At 43.1% G+C, this 16,263-nt stretch overlaps 1 protein-coding gene across 5 annotated transcripts in view; it reads left to right on the top strand.

Annotated features, from left to right (window-relative positions):
• Positions 1-16,263, top strand: part of MAST4 (microtubule associated serine/threonine kinase family member 4) — a 514,811-nt gene that overhangs the window by 357,533 nt on the left and 141,015 nt on the right. For 2 of the 5 annotated variants that reach the window (XM_070412099.1, XM_070412100.1), the window contains exon 1: positions 5,807-6,156. The exons of the other annotated variants lie outside the window; for them this stretch is intronic. In XM_070412099.1, coding sequence (XP_070268200.1) covers positions 6,065-6,156 — 92 coding nt within the window. In that variant the 5' untranslated portion in view covers positions 5,807-6,064. Of the gene's footprint in view, positions 1-5,806; positions 6,157-16,263 lie in introns of those variants that run through there. 5 annotated transcript variants of the gene reach the window in all.

Genomic DNA, 16,263 nt, shown 5'->3' on the forward strand with positions numbered 1-16,263 from the left:
TCATGCTTAGGAGCTGGATGACAAACTATTTATCTTAGACCTAAGCTTCTAGAACAAGAAATACTATGTCCTTGAAGTTCACTCCAGACTGAGATCTTAGGCAGTTATTAATAGCAGAGGGTCACTGTTACAGCCAAAAAACATTTGGCATTTCTTACAACCAGTTTATACATATTCATGTATACATATAGCTATATATATATATGTGATCTATATTTTCTGAGATTTTGAAATTTGAGATAATAGACCTGCCTAACAGGTGCAGCATAGATAGATAATGGAACAGCAGAGTCATGAAACTCTAAGAGGAAGAGATAGAAAAAATCTTGTGAAGACATATTCAACATGTGTCTTCAAAATATCAGGATTATAGACCTAACTTTGCTATCAGGCGTCTTTCTAACCCTGTGCAAAGCCTTTCTCCCTTGCCCTAACATTCCTTCTAATGCTTGTATTGAGGGTTTAAAAATGAAGGAGATACAGCCCCTGCCCTCAAGGGTCTCTCACTCCAAGGAGGACTAAGCTGCAAACAAGCAGCACCCAGTAGAGGAATACCTAACCCAATGGGGATCAGGAGGCTCCCAGGAAGGCTGCCTAGAATAAGTGGCAACAAGTTTGGTCTTAAAGCAAGAGAGCAGTTAGCCCTCCGTTTGTCAGATGAGGGTGCTGATCTCCAAGCCTTGCTCTCGGGTCCATGATTGGATAGCTTAGCTCTATTGGAAGCCAGGGCTCAGTGTGGTCAGTGGATGGGCCTTTCAGAAGGCGGGTTTAGATGGAAAGAGACATTCCTCATTGGCTGTCTCTCAGTGTCACCTTCCTACGGGATGACCCCTCCAGCCCTGTAAGGATGATATACCTTTTCTGTCCATTTCCTCTTTCAGGGAATGGAATTCTGTAAGACTAAGCGCTGGGGCTTCTTCCAAGGACTTCCCCTACTTGAAAGTCAGAGGAGAGAGTGCTGGGTGATATGCTTAGAAGCAGTGATTATGAAACCCTCCCAGCCCCACATGCTGGGCCACCTTCACGCATGCTCTATGCTACTTCTCTATCACACAAGCCAAGGAGTCAGTCATTTGGGAGAGAAGTACTTCATTTCCCATATCTATCTGCTCTCTCCTCTTAGATTTTGTAAAGTTATTGGTCATTTGCTACATTTTCTGAGCTTCTGATTCTCCCGGGATCCAGGGAATACATGAGGAAAATGTTACATTCTCTCCCCATTTTGGCCAGTCTTTGGCTTGTTCTTTCCTGTCTTCTATCTTATCCTTCAACCTGCTCTTGGAGATTATGTATTTCTCTGTTCAACCCATCTCTGTTTAACTGATTTAAAAATATACATCAATTTTAAAAAATGTATTTGTATTGATTTCAAAGAGAAAGGAAGGGGGAGAGAGAGATGGAAACAATGATTGGCTGCCTCTTGCACATCCCCTACTGGGGATCGAGCCACAACCCAGGTGTGTGCCCTGACTGGGAATCAAACGGTGACTTCCTTCCTGGTTCATAGGTTGATGCTCAACCGCTGAGCCTCATTAGCCAGGCAATATAAATCTATTTTACTTTGTTTCATTTTTTTAATCTATTCACTCTAGAAATCTTAATCTCTCTACCTTGTGATATTACTTAAAAAGTAGTTTTAATATGCCAAGGATGATACAACCTTAATTTTTCATCTCTTGTTTTTTAATATTCAGATCTATCCCACAAGTTAATTTTATTTAACTTTTTATCTTCCTTTATATTTTGGTAATGTGAGAGAAAGAAATTGTTTAATAATAATACTAGAAGAGCTTTCTTTCAACCTGCCTCCATTGATACAACTTTCTTCAGATTTCTAGCCCGGTCTTGAAACCTTATTTCTTAAGATGTACAGTGATTACAAGGATTGCTCATTCAAGATGGGCCATTTTGTATTTGCCCTCCGACCTCCATCTCTCAAGACAGCGTTTGGAAGGTGACCAAAGTAGACCTGTAGGTGTGGACAGCCATGGGGAGGTAGTCACTTGTAGGTGCTCTGAAGATGGTGGTATATAGAAACCAACATTAATTTCTAGCAGAATCCCTAGGTGAGGCCAAGATCAGGTAAAACATGTTTGGAAACTCAATATGAACCCCACTTTCCTTAACGTCTTCTCATTGGACATGTCCTTGTGGCCCGAGGGGGGCTGACAGCTTCTCAGGCCTCACACCTATAGTAGTAAACTTAGTCTCCCACGGTGTCTAAAGTTCAAGGTGAGGCTCCAGGGATATTTAACACTGTTCTGTGTAGGATGGGGGGAAACCCTACTGAGTGGGGCAGAGGGTGATAAGTAGAGAAAATTGAAGTCAGTGGAAAGGATCTGGATTTTTTTATATGTAGGACTGGGGTACATAATGAAGAACTTGCCCATTTCTGAAATACTCATTGAGTCCTAAGCTAGTATTTCAGTAGCATGCAAGCTTGTTTTTCAATCTTATTTACCTTTCTCATAAAAACAATGTCAGGTAATAACATCCTGATGAAATGAATGAACATCCAGGATCACAAAGCTTGCCCATTGCTGTGTAGGCTTAGTTGTTGTGCAATAAGTAGAAAATCTTGCTAAATATCTGTATATTGACCTAGATCAACTATTGTCTTAAGAATTTCCAATAATCTCAATTCCCTCTTAGTTCTATAGCCAGAGTTTTACCACAGTTGCAAGTAAACTATACTCTAGTTTCTGCCAATATAATTATTTTATCTGTAGGAAAATGTCAGTAGTTCTGACAATTTTAATTCTTGTGTTTACTGACTACATTACCTTCTGAATCATAGGTTCCCCAAGCAAGTCAAACAGGTTAAAAGACAAGTCACACCTACTCTTAATCTTAAATGAGTGTGGGAATGTATCAGCCACTTTCACTGTATTAACTAGTTCATTTCTGGATCCTCATTACTTTATCTATTTTTATTTTTTCATTTTTGATACAACCCAAATTCTCCCAAGCCCTTTAAGTGTAAAAAACATATAAAGTTACATAGCTAAACATACTCATGTCCTTCCTTGCCCATCCTTCGAGAATCTGCATGATAAGCTCCCCAAAATATACAGAGTGGAGATAGTAATGACATCTACCGACCACAGGTTAGGATATGCATCATTCAATCAAGAGAAGAAATAAATATTTTCTGTCATTGATTTATCCATTTTAGGTGCTGCCCAAATGCATGGGCTTTTCTAGAAGGAACATAAAGAGTACAAGAGTTCAGAGGTACAGAATTATCAGGTCTTAAAACCATCCAGAACTTGAGTCCCCCCACCTCATCTCCTTCAAGTTACCTCTGCTCAGACACCTTATAGGAAGCTCTCTCTTGTTTCAGCCGTTTTCACCTTTGGATCCAAAGCTTCTTCCACATAGTAGTTATTTCACTATTTAGGGACCTCTCTCACTTGTTCTCTAAATTTTCTCTTCTTCACTTCAACACAGATTCCTTCAACCCATAATTCATATAGCACACGTTCAAGTCCCCTTTCTCCTTCTTGATTGTTCTTTTCTGGGAAACTTCTGATATGTAATTATTCCTCTTAAACTCAGATACCTAAAAGTGAGCACAAAAATGATTCCCTGGGCTTGCCTTTGGGGATAGGGATGGGGGGAATTCAAAGAATTTCCCTTAGATTGGACTTGGTTGTGACATTTCTTAGAGCCATGTGACATTTCTGAGGAATGTTAGCACATCTGTTTTCAGTTACAGAATGTATATAAAAGTGAGTCAATCAGAGAAAGTCTTTAGAATTTAAAAATATCCTCATGGGTTTCTTAAGAATTTAGGATTGTTTGAGAAAATCAACTGACCTGCTAATACTGATAATTTCAGGACATCCTGAGAGAAAGAATAGATACCTGAGCATCTGAAGCATCTCCATTCAAAGAGCATTCATTAAATGCTTCTATAGCTCAGGAACTGTCAGATTTTGGAAATACAAAGATCAATAAAACATGATTTTACCCTTGAGGAACTAACAGACTACTAGGGAAGACAGCAGTAAACAGTCAATTGTAATTCATTGTGACCAGCACATAAAAGTAGAGGGTGGTGGTGGTGGGGGGGGGGGGGTCCTTTGTTCTAGTCTTACATCTCTCAGCATAGTATTCTCTTAGCTTCTGCATATTGCCAACGTTTACATGAAATGTGTTTTAGACACTGCTGGAAGGGACTTATGTATGTCATTTCATTTATGTAGGTCAACCTCATCGAGGTTGGTCCTATCATGGACCCCATAATAACAGGGAAAACAGGCAGAGATTGTCAGCCTTTAAAAAATAACTTTTTAAATACTTACAAACATTTCCTAAGAATAAATGGCTTAGTATGGGGCAAAAATACTGGACCAAGCCCATAAGTATCTGGTGAAGTGTATTTTGTCACTTGTGAAATTGAGAAAATATTGCCTTATTTGTCTACCTTTGTGGGTTTCAAGGATCTGAGGAGGCTCTGTAAGCATTTGAGGAGATAATGCATAAGAAAGACCTATACAAGAGTTATCATCAGAAATCCTTAGAGTCCTTGGCGCGGAAATACTTCTGTGGGTTACAAGAATTGGATACAGAGTCCCCACGTGGACTCCTGCCCTTTGTTTACCCTGTCTTCCTTGTCAGCTGCCCCACCCCTTCTTGTAATCCTCCTATTGCTATTAGCAAGTTTGTTCCCAGTACTTACTGGGTAAACTAAACCATTTTACAAGCTAGTTTTGCTTAATTAAAAAAAAGTAGCATCTCTTGCCATATTACACCAGATTTAAGACAGCTAATTTAAATTCCTTTTTTTTTTTTTTCTCTTTATAGACTTTTATACAAACCTTTGTCAGTTTGGGGAGTTATTTGAATACCACGCCCTTCTTCAAAATGAATAACAGTGACATCTATTCAACCGCCCCTTCATTCCTTCCATTCAAGCTGTAATGCACTGGGAAGGGAAATAATCCTAGCATTTGTTAAATAAATGCAGGCAGTGTCTTGAATCATGGCGGTTGGCCATTTTCTAGATAAGTCCTTGCAGTCTGAAGCCAAACAGGTGTGCACTGTGGTAATTCAGCTGCATAAAACTCATAAATGTAGTTTACTGAGGTGAGGGTGGAAGCTCGTCGGCGTGGTTTTCCTACCCAACAAACAGCGTCTCAGCAGGTCATGACTGACTTCCTTGGAGTATGTTCATGGTGACCCATTCTGCAGTGAATCACAAATTAGCCTTCAGGTGCGGGAGCCCACACCTCACCGCGCCTGGAGCAGCTGGATTTATTTATTTATTTGGGGGGAATGATCCATCTGGGGCTCGGGGCGGGGGGCGCAGCGGAGGCGGAGATGCTCAGGTGTCCTGGCTCCTTGGTCTGGGCTTCCACCCAGGTCCCCGCTGCTCCCTTTCCCACGAGGCCCCACTCTGCTCCCCCAGGGGTGTCCGCGGGTGGGGAGGGGTCCCCGCAGCCCACCCCCTCCCAGCGCCAGGCTGGGAGGCCACACAAAGGTGTCCCGCTCAAGTGGGGCCGGAGGCCAGTTTTGTAAAAGTGCTTGTAAGTTTCCTCTTTGGGGGGAGGGGGAGCAAAAGAGGAGCCTTTTCCATGGGAGTTCTTTTCCTTGTATGAAGATACCAAAAGGAAACTCAACACTGGGCATGTTCGGATGTTGAATGGTTTCCTGATAAGCAACAGCCTCCCGGAACCAAAGACTTAAAATAGCCGTCTTCCCCGACCCCCCCGCGGGCGCTGCAAATGGTATCTGCCAAAGAGATGACAAAGTACCTTGGACCGAATCGCACACAGACAGCATTTGGAGCAGAACGCAGGGCCCAACTCTTGCACTTACTGTGCAGAGCCAGCGAGGCTGCCCAGGAGGGGGCAGACCCGAGAGGAAATAAGTTTCCTGAACCCCGGAGAAATGGCTGTGTGTGCATGAAAGGCTGGGGCGGCACAGCTCCGAGTTGTTCCCGAGATCCCAGGTCGCAGCAAGCTCCTCTGCAGGGAGTGAGTAGGTCGCGGGGAGCTTCCCCTCTCCCCTCCCCGTTTTGATCCTATAGCCTTGAACCCGCAGCGGATTCAAGAAAGGAATGGATATGTCTGACCCCAATTTTTGGACTGTGCTCTCAAACTTTACTTTGCCTCATTTGAGGAGTGGGAACAGGCTGCGGCGAACACAAAGGTAAAAACGCGGGGGTCCTTGGCCAGGAGAGGGAATGCATTATTGGGTGACAGTTTGAAAAGTTAATACCCTGCCCACAGGGGGGCCTGTTTCAGGTATTCTCTCCTCGTGGATTTTGGGGGCGGGGGGGGGGGATCCTGATGAATGCACTTCTCGGGGTTCTTTGAAAATGTGGATGGCATGAGGTTGAATTGTGAATGGTGGGGAGAGAAAGGGAAGGGGGAGAAGAGACTTTGAGTCTATCTCTTTGATCTGATCATGTTTGGCCATTTCATCCACCCAGACATCAGGGCTTCTGCTTCTCTTTGGAGAGCCTTTCAGGTGCCCCTTCTATTAAATATTTGACCTTTATAAGATGCACATGTACTATACAAAGATAGTTCAGGTTATCCTGTTTTGAATTGTCTGCTTAAAGAGACAGGTCTGTATAACTTTGCCATTTGCTTTTTGTGTTGTTGTTTTTTAATACGGGGCTGGCCTTTTCATTTGATAACATATAGTTGATAGAATAGGTGGGAGGGAAAAAGACTTCATAAAAAGCAAGATGAAGCTCATGCCATAAGTGAAAGGCAGGTTGGAGTTGGTTGCTGACACTTGGATTGAGAGAGCGTGATCTTAAAGGAGCCGTTTCTCCTCTCTCCCCCCATTCGTGTCTAGCACAGAAAGGGGCATTATTGTGGTTTTGGGGGAGCACACCCTCTGAGTTGTGTAAATACAGGCTCTTTGTTTTTCTTCAAAACTTGCCTTGCGCATACACGTGAACATGCATGGGAGCAATGGTGCAGTCGGATCAACAGGATGCAGGCTATCAGATCTGGAGCTTCATAATCTTTGTTCTGCAGTGTTTAAAGAACACACCAAAAAGCGGTTCGTTCTGTCTGGTTATGCCTGTGACCTTTTGTAGCATAAATGCAGATAGTTAATACTTTGGAGAACTTAGTTGTTTGTTTTATTTTTAAATTTCCCCATGGTATTTCGTACATTTCAGAAGCATCTGGAATCTCACATAGATGCTATTTATACATATGCATATACGGTATATTGATCAAGCCAAATGCAAGCGTGCGTCTGTGTGTGTGTAAGAGAGAGAGAGATCCTTAGGTCAAACTTACCTTCTAATGCAGCTTGAACAGTGTTGGTACCACAAGCCAGGTTAGATTCTAAAGTGGTGCCTTTTAAACAGGGTGACTATGTTCTTCTCATTATAGTTATGTTCAGGGACACTCTTGGGATTGGTCATTTTTGTTCAAGCTGTGTCATCCATGCACCAACCCCCCCAAATAACGAGTCAGTTGAAGAGAATCACGCTGTACACGAACAAGGCCACTACTCCTCGAGACAGTAAACCTTGTAACTTCTTACCTTTTCCGTTTGCCAGGAGCCCTTAGTATGTGTAAGTGGTGTAGTCCTGGCTGTGAGGCAGGCTCTCCTCTCTCCGCAACCAGTCCTCCCAGAGATAAGTCTGCACTGGCATCCGGCCTGTGTGTGTAAACCTGAAAAGCAGTTGGCGCCTTTCTTCCTTCTACCTACCTGTTGATAGTATTATTGACAGTCAAATGCATGAGGAATTCTCAGGCTGGTCTTATCTCAGCTTTAGGGAAATATTTCTCCGATCCAGAACACTCCAATTCAGACAGCTCACGCTGGCAGGGAGCCTGGGTTTGAAAGTCACCTGGGTTCTTTCCAGCAAAACGGGAGAGTGGGGGTTGGGGGGGAAGGGGATTTTCTTCTCTACCTTCCAACAGTAGTGGTTGTCACAGCCTGTTTGTGACTGGGGCTTTCTAAGATTCACAGTCTGGAAATATGTGTCCTGAAGATCATCTGAACGTATGTCTACTTATTGTTGGTCTCCAAAGGCCAGCATTGCTTTATATTTATTATGTAGATTCAGAAAGATGCAGGCAGATGTCCTCTTCCCCAGGGCAGTGTGTGTAGCTGTTGCATTCCCTTATGATACAGTGATCAATTCCGGCGCGGTGACCTTCCCTAAGGACATGGAGCATATGCTTACAGTGTGACTCTTTCCCTTCCGTGACCTCCCTTAACTGCTCTAAGTCCTGTGTCGTCTCCAAGGCCCACATGAACCCTGCTCCTGATGTGGCTGATCAGATTCCCGAAAGCTGCCCTTTCAAAAGGACCTTTCCATGCCCAAGGTCTCTTTTCCTTCTCCAGCTTCCCGGAGGGCATGCCTGTGTCCGGGGGAGGATGCCTTCCCCTTGCCCTTGCCCGCAGTTGGATGTGCGTTTTTCCTTGGAATATCTCTCCTGCCCAAGCCTAGCTTCTTTTCTGCACATGCACTGACTCTCATTCATTTTGCATATTTTATCCCAGGGACTTGTTCTGATTAACATTGTAATTTAGAGGGCTTCATCTTAACCTTTTCTTTAATATCAGTGTCTGTGTCTATCAAAGAGTGTAATCTGGCTTTGAGCCTCTGAATGAGCATCTTAGAGCTTCTAGGGACAGGATGCGTGTACCACTTACCTTAGAAAAGAGAGCTTGAAGGGGTTCAGACTCTTTCCTTAAATCTGTGTTTGGAAGGAATTGCCATCATGGAAGACCTTTGGTTTGCTCCATCGCTTCCGCCTGGCCAGTTCAGCATGACACTGGTTTGTTGGCTTGTCCTCTCACAGGAAAACTTTAAAGGTCTCTCTTCCACCTCAGCGCCCCACCTGGGCCTATAACTCCCTGGATTCTTGGGGAAAGATGCCTACAGACTTACTCCCAGGCTTAGACTCTTGAATGTAAAGCCTGGGTTCCTGTGCTTTGTCCCAAAGGTGATATATTGTTCGCATCATTATTTCCTGTCTTGACCTTGGCAGACATTGGTGACTTTGCTGTTTTTGTTCTAAAGCTCACATGCTCCATTGGAAACAGTTTCTTCTTTTTTATGACTGGCTTTGCACTTCTCTCCCCCTCTCTCATTTCCTCAAGGCAGTCGCCATGCAACCATTTATTTACCTGCTGCTTTGAGGGACAGAAATCTAGGCTGAATGGATAGATTATTTTAACCAAAATGTATTATTTTAAACTGAAGTAATAATTGCATGCTTTAGAGACTGTAAATTTCATAGGTCTGTGATAGTCCATTCACTTGAAGAACCCATCACATCTTACAATGGAAATGAGTTTGCCTGCTTTATTTATGTTACCACGTATGTTTATAACATCTTTTCCCGTTGGATTCAAAATGTTGTGGGAAAGGGATCGAGCTTCTTTTCCTTATTATCTCTCTATGTCACACCATAAAGAAAGGGCTACCACTGACTTCTAAATGCTGCTGCTCCCGATGCGGTTCACCTTTGCTAAAGTACAGTCTGGTGAATCTAGGAGATGCTTGATTTTTTATTTTAATTGTCAGAAATCTGCATGTTCTCATTGGGCGTAAGTGATAACCTTCAAACCTCAATGACCTCAATCAGTAAAACCCTTATCCATGCCTATGGGCAGTGTGACTTAGTAAATAACTTTGAGCAAGTTTCCAAATATATGTTTCTGAGAACCCATGGGATAAAAGTTTTTTTCTTTTTTTTTTTTCTTTTTTGCTGAATTCACATTACTCAGCAGTTGCTATGAACAGCAGGTATATTCAGGGATCTTCAATTAACTGCTGTAGTTGTCAGAATGCATTGCATTTTTATGTACACTGCATCTTCCCTTCACTAACATCTGTAGAGTTTGTTTTGTAAGTTTTTCTTTTTGTTTTGCTCATGAATATATGTCTTTAAAAAGTATGGCAAATAGACTTCTCTCCTGACCTGACATGTTAAGTCTTAGTGAACTTGTACTCACCCCTTTAATGAAAAGCCCAGATAAACCCATATTTCTTGAGCATCTATTATGTGCCTGGGCACTGTGACCCAAAGCTGCCTTCAGTGAAAATATGCAAATGAATCATTTGCAAACTAGACTACAGAGACGTATTTACAAGGTACCCATAAACCATAGGAGTGGTCAATAGGTAAGACAGACTTTGGTCTCAAGGAGACACACCACATGGAACAGGCAACACCTCAGGGTCACAGGATAGGTTGGTATTTATCAGATAAGGACTGGGCCTTTCAAAGGGGTGAAAGAAATAATGTGTCCAAAGGCATGGTGGCCTTGGCAACACGAAGTTCAAGGGACTATACAGTATTGCTGGAGCATAAAGAACCAGAAGCATAATTCAGTCTTACTGATGCGTGAAGTTTGAGGTGGTAATTTAACGTAGCACAAGGGTTAAGGGGGTTGATCTGAAGCCACTTCACCTGGGTTTGAATGATATGGGTAAGCTAATGTCTTTGGACTTCAGTTGCTCCATCTATAAAATAGGGACAAGTAAATTACTTATCCCATAAGATTGTTGTAAAGATTAAAATGTGTTCATAGGTATCAAATGCCCAATGCAATGACTGGCATATAAAAACTCTCAATAAATTCTAACTATTACTATTGTTACTCTCGGTGCAACAAGGAGATGATTGGTGGGCAAGGAGGCTGAGGAGAGTTGAAACACTTGGTATTTGTGGGAGCTTGTCCTTTATCCTTGGGAGAGAGACATGTCTAGCTGCACTGAGAGCTTAAGTCTGGTAGTGGAGGGTGAGACCTAGAAACCAGTTAATAAGTTATTGCTGTAGCCTATATAAAGGGTTCTGCAGGCCTGAGCAAAGGATATGGTGAGATTATGCCTCTGAGAGATACTAAAGATATAAAATTGACAGAAGTTGATGAGCCATTGGCTCTGAGGGATGAAGAAAGATTTCACAATGGCCCTGGGATTTTTGACTTGAGGAACCAGGGAGATGGAACAACCAGCTATCTATGTAAATAGATACATAGGAGGGGAAGCCGTAAGAACTTGTACTGGCCCCTTTCATCCTCAGAAGCACAGTTAATCCACATTATTGAGCACCTGTTGTGTGCCGATTACCATGGTGTGTTGATTCCTTCATTCAGCTAATATCTGTAGCACCAATGCCCGGCGCTGGGCAAAGGACATAGTAATGAACAAGACAGAGTGCTTGGGTTGCACAAATGAACAAACATCTAAGTAAGTCAGTTTCCAAATGGTGGTCAGTATTTGAAGGCAATAAGAGCTGAGAACTAACAGTGTGGGAGGCTCCTTTAGATAATGTGGTCAGGGAACGCCTTTGAGGAGGTAATATTAAAGGGGAGACTGGAAGGATGAGAAAGAGCTGTCTGTGGGAAGATTTTGGGGGCAGGCATCTGAGAATACTCAAGCCTCTGAGGCAGGAAAGAAAGAGCCCCGGGCAGGCAGTTGGATGTGTCGGTCCAGGCACTCCGGGAGGCTGGACCAGAAATAATAGACTTGGGAGTCATCATTAGGACTGTCTGAGACATACGTCAGATTAATCTGTGGGAGAACTAGAGATGCCCCACTTAAGGACTGGGCGGAGATGCAGGTAGGCACAGAAAGACGACTGGGAGGAGAGTCCTTTAGAAAGGAAGGAAGCCAGCAGAGTGTTCTCACCAAGAGTCCAAGAGGAGAATTGTCAACACTCACTCCACAGGGAGATGAGCACATGCACCCTATCTGACAACTGGGAAGTTAGGATGACTTCAGCGAGAACACCAGCAGCAGCGCTGGGGTGGGCGTGGGGTGGTAACGAGCCAGAAAACAGGAGTGAAGTGCGGAATTGGAGACGGTGGCTGGTAACCACTCTCTGTGGGTAGTTAAATGCAGCGCTGACACGTCATTGTGTCCCACAGCCTCTGCATATTCACAGCTGGCCGGGCGGCCCTCTTCCCTGAATCATATCCCCTTACTCACTGCTGCTCACTTGCTTCATCGCCCAAATAGGCTATGACAGTTTCCTTCTCACCTCCTGCCTGGAAGCTCCAATTGTTTCCACAGCCTGATGAGTATCTGCTTTCTCATGTGTTTACGGTTGAAGTTTCTCTTTCTCTAAAGCCCTGCCTCTGAGCTTCTCTGGCCTCCACCCACCGCCACTCTGTCTCCTCCCCAGCCCGGGCAGCGTACCCTGCCTGCCCCTCCAGCCTCTTCCACAGGTGGCTGAAGCTGCAGCCCTTGCCGCCCCTCCTCTCATCCCCTCCACGCCTGACCTGCAGGCTCTGCCCCTCCCCGAGTCTCTGCCCATTTGCTCCCACTCCTTGCTTTGCCCAGGCCTGTTTCATGCAGTTCCTTTCATCCTTTTCCTTTTTTCATGCCCCGGACTGTACTTTCCATGGGCTCGCCCTTTAATCCTTGTGTCACAGTCCCGGCCCACTCCAGAGCAGGGTGTCTTCGCAGACTCTGTGCACCGCGAACTATTGAAGCTCAGATACAAAGGACCCGCGCAGGCAAATGCACAATTTGAAAGTGTTGCTTTTAGCCTCTAGTGTGCAGCTTACAAGAGATTACAGATTGTTTGTTTTGCCCCTTGACTATGTAGGTCTTTTGTGGGGACAAGGGAGGCAGAAAGGAAGGGAGGAGGAATGAGAGATAATGATAGATAGAGAGACGGAGAGAGAAAAAGAGAGAGAGGTGAGAGTGCAAAAAGTAGATTTCAAAAGTTTGTTAAATACATCTCACATGCCCCATGACAGGCCTGGGCTATTCATTGCTCTAATTTGTCAAACTTCGGGTTGGGGGTGGGGGAGGCGTGTCAGTGAGTTCACAGTGAGTAGGTGGAACATTATATGCTCTTATGGCTTTGCTTGCTTCTCTTTACACATCTATCCTGGTATCAGAAGCCTAAGTAATTCTTTTGAAACAGGGGAAACCATAAGCCTTAAGATAGAGACCATCTGCCTCTGGACTGAAACTGACAGGTGTTGGCAGTGAGAAGTCATTTGAGCCCCTGTGTGAAGAAGGAGATGGCCCCTAGAGGGGAAGCTTGGCATAGGACTCCTGAATAATTTGGGAGATTCTTCCTTGTGTTGGTTGAAAAGGAAATAGGCTGGTGTCTCAGAGAGATTAAGACTGGAGGCCCTGAACCCCCACTTCCCCCAAACACACCCATCTCCAGTGTGGGTGAGCACCCACCAAGCTATTTAGTCTGAGCTGTCTTTACTACCTTCAGCCTAGTCATTTGGGAGTGACATCATGGTAACTGAGTAATCCCTTTGAAAGTTAAGTAGTTGAGACAAGATATTAAAATGGTCCCGGGGCTACCTGGATGAAAGTAGTAGGCACAGGATGTGATTAATATCATTTATTATAAGTAAAGTCACTCTCAAGCAGTAGAAGTCCTAAGTCCTGGCTGTGGAGTAGCAAATTTGGTGTTTGTGATAAGGGGCACATTGTGTAACCAGAGATCTCTAAGTAAGAGTTCACGTGGTTGTTAATACTTGCAGTCCTGGCACTTTATTCTCCTTTTCTCTATCTTGGTAATTAGGAAAGCTCCCTTGTGAACTTGGCTGTAAATTCTGAAAATGTTGACCTTAAACCTGACTAACAGAATGAGAGGACCTATGGGAGTTTTAGCTACACTAATGGCTATTGGACATGCTTATTAGAGGAGGTAATTATGCCAATATCAAACTGAAGCATCATGTTGTTTTGTTTTAAAGAGAAAAGGCCCAAGGAGGGAATTTAGGCTTTGATCTGCTTTTGAAGGTAAAATAGATTGGTAAGAAGAGTAGACCATCATTAATGTTTATCTCTTATCTTAAGTTCCCCCGTTGCTTGCTTTATTATAGAATCCTGGGACTTTCTCCATTCCTCTGATTTTGTAGTTTTACATTTGTTAGAGGTGGGGGTCTCTTAGGAAACTGTAGTTGCAGGCAAAAGTAAGGGCAAAGTCCAGAGCTTGACATACGGTAGGGCCACCACCATGTGCGTTCTGAAGTTCTCAAATAGCTTTTAGCTCTTGGCAGGTGAGAACAAGCTCCATGTCCCTGGAACTTTCAAACCTGACAGGAAGTTCCCATTGCAGGTAGCTCTGGGAGGGTGATGTCTTAGGTTCTGAGTGAATCACATGGGTGGAGGGAATGAAGAACTAATGAAACCTGCTGGCGTCTCCTAGGGTCACAGAATCAGAGGGAAGAAATCTGAGGCGAGTCACCAGGCTCATCTTGCCTGATGAATGAGGAGTTGCTGAAGCTGTCTTTGCTGTGCTTTATTCTAATTTTAAACATTGCAGTGCATGTTGATGTCTCAGGACCCCGACTTTGACCTTACCGCATTTCTCTCGTGGGATTCTCTATTAGAATATTCTCTAGTCACTGCCGGGTTTCTTAGCTACTCAATCTAAAGAAAATCACTGAATCTGTAGCTTGCATAAAACTCACCTATCTCCCTTTCACCTTCATATCTTTTAAAATGTTATATGGTGGGTATCTTTAAATTATACATGTGTTCTTTTTACGGATGTGTGGAGGGGTTAAGGGAAAAAAGTATGTTTGTCATGGGAAAAACTACAGCTGAATAAAGCACTCTAGGAAATATGGTAAATGAAACCTTTGTTACCGTAAAACAATAGCTATTAAGTGACTATTATGTAATGTTATTTCTTACGTCTGATCTGGAATGGTTTGTTGATCTTGGAACTTGCGATATAATTCCTGTAAAAATACTACTTTCACTTGGCTTATCTCAAGATTTTTGATACAGAATCAAAGACTTCCAAGTATATTACCTAGGTTAGGCACCTAGCACTGGGAATATATATATATATATATATATATATATATATATATATATATATATATCTTGGAGGGTTAGTCTTATCCATTTGTCATTCTCCATTATTGTACCCATTCAATTAACACAAATTATTTGCCAATCCAAAAATTAGTCCATTGTAAAATTGACCTATGCCTGCTCATCCACTCCAAAGGGCAGGCAGGTGGCAAAATACTAGTAGCTGATTGGCACACTCACCAGACTCGGCAGGGTGAATGGATGAATATGAATTTACATTTTTCATAAATGGTAGGTCCTTTAGCAATGGAATTTTTAAAAATCTTTGATCTCAAATGTCCATAGTGGCCAGTGGTGGGGGCAGGTAGAGTATAGGATAGTTCAGGGTACTTTAGGTCCTAGTTCCTGGTATGCATTCTGCAAAATGAGCTTTACGCTTATGAATTATAATTCCCTGTATGTTTTAGGATTTGATGTCAGGGGTTAGGTGTTTGTACCACAAAGTTAGTAAGGAATAAAAGTTGCCATATTTTTACTGTGTGAACTTTGTCCGTGGCAGTCTTTTGCAATATATGTCTTCCTCCTGTCAGTTTCAGATAAGCTAGTCTTGGAAATCTGTGACTTTTAAGGTGAAAAGTTAGGAGTGGTTTTGAAAAGCCTTCTTACCATAGGAATCAGGCCCAAGATCCGAGTGCTGCTCTCCTCAGTCCAGTTCTTGGATCTTAGTGTCTTTTATGTCATTTGATCAGCACGGCCATTGTCAAGATGCCCTTGTGAGAGGGAGACTTCAGTTTTCTTTGCAATTGTGATTGATTGGTTATCATTTGATGGCTTCTTAAAGGAAACTCTTTAGACAAGAGAAATTGTGGTTTGTTTTACTTTTTGAGTATTAACCTTACAATCAGTCTACCATCTCACAGCAAACCTTTTGGAGGTCAAAAAGTACAGATGATAATTGAGCTGGTTAGATATGCGTATGAAGCAGCTTTTTTATGCCATTCCTAGGAAATGCAAACATTCCATGGATCGGGTGCCAGGTTCAAAATCCATGAAGAAAAGGGTCTGACTTTTGGCACTGAGAGACATATTCAAAAATGTTGTGTTCAAGCCAGAGTAAATATATGTGCCCTTTACTCTTTCTTTCAGTTAGCAGAAGTCACTTCTAAACACTTATTTTGGCATTAAGGAAGCTCGTCATGACCTATTGTTCCAGAAAGATTATAGTTCTCATTTTAAGCCAGTTTTCTAGTTCCCATGTGAGCCGCATGCCCAGCCTGGAGCAGAGGAAATACGTTTTGCCTTTCAAACCTTCCATTCTTTTAGGTGTGTCCAGCAGGCAGTGGCTTGTAGCTGTTCCTTCAGCCACTTAACAGGTTTGATTTCAAATCTCTTTCCTAAGAAACTAACATGTTTGGAGGGGATTCATGGCCCAGCATTTATGGATTTTGTCGGGAAGTTCCAGGTGTGTATCTCTCTTAAACTCCATGCTAAGGCCTATGGGACTACAATGATTTTGGTTT

Source organism: Myotis yumanensis, unplaced genomic scaffold, assembly GCF_028538775.1.
Source record: "Myotis yumanensis isolate MYYU_CA2020_CCGP unplaced genomic scaffold, mMyoYum1.0.hap1 SCAF_4, whole genome shotgun sequence".
In the NCBI taxonomy this organism is placed as follows: domain Eukaryota; kingdom Metazoa; phylum Chordata; class Mammalia; order Chiroptera; family Vespertilionidae; genus Myotis; species Myotis yumanensis.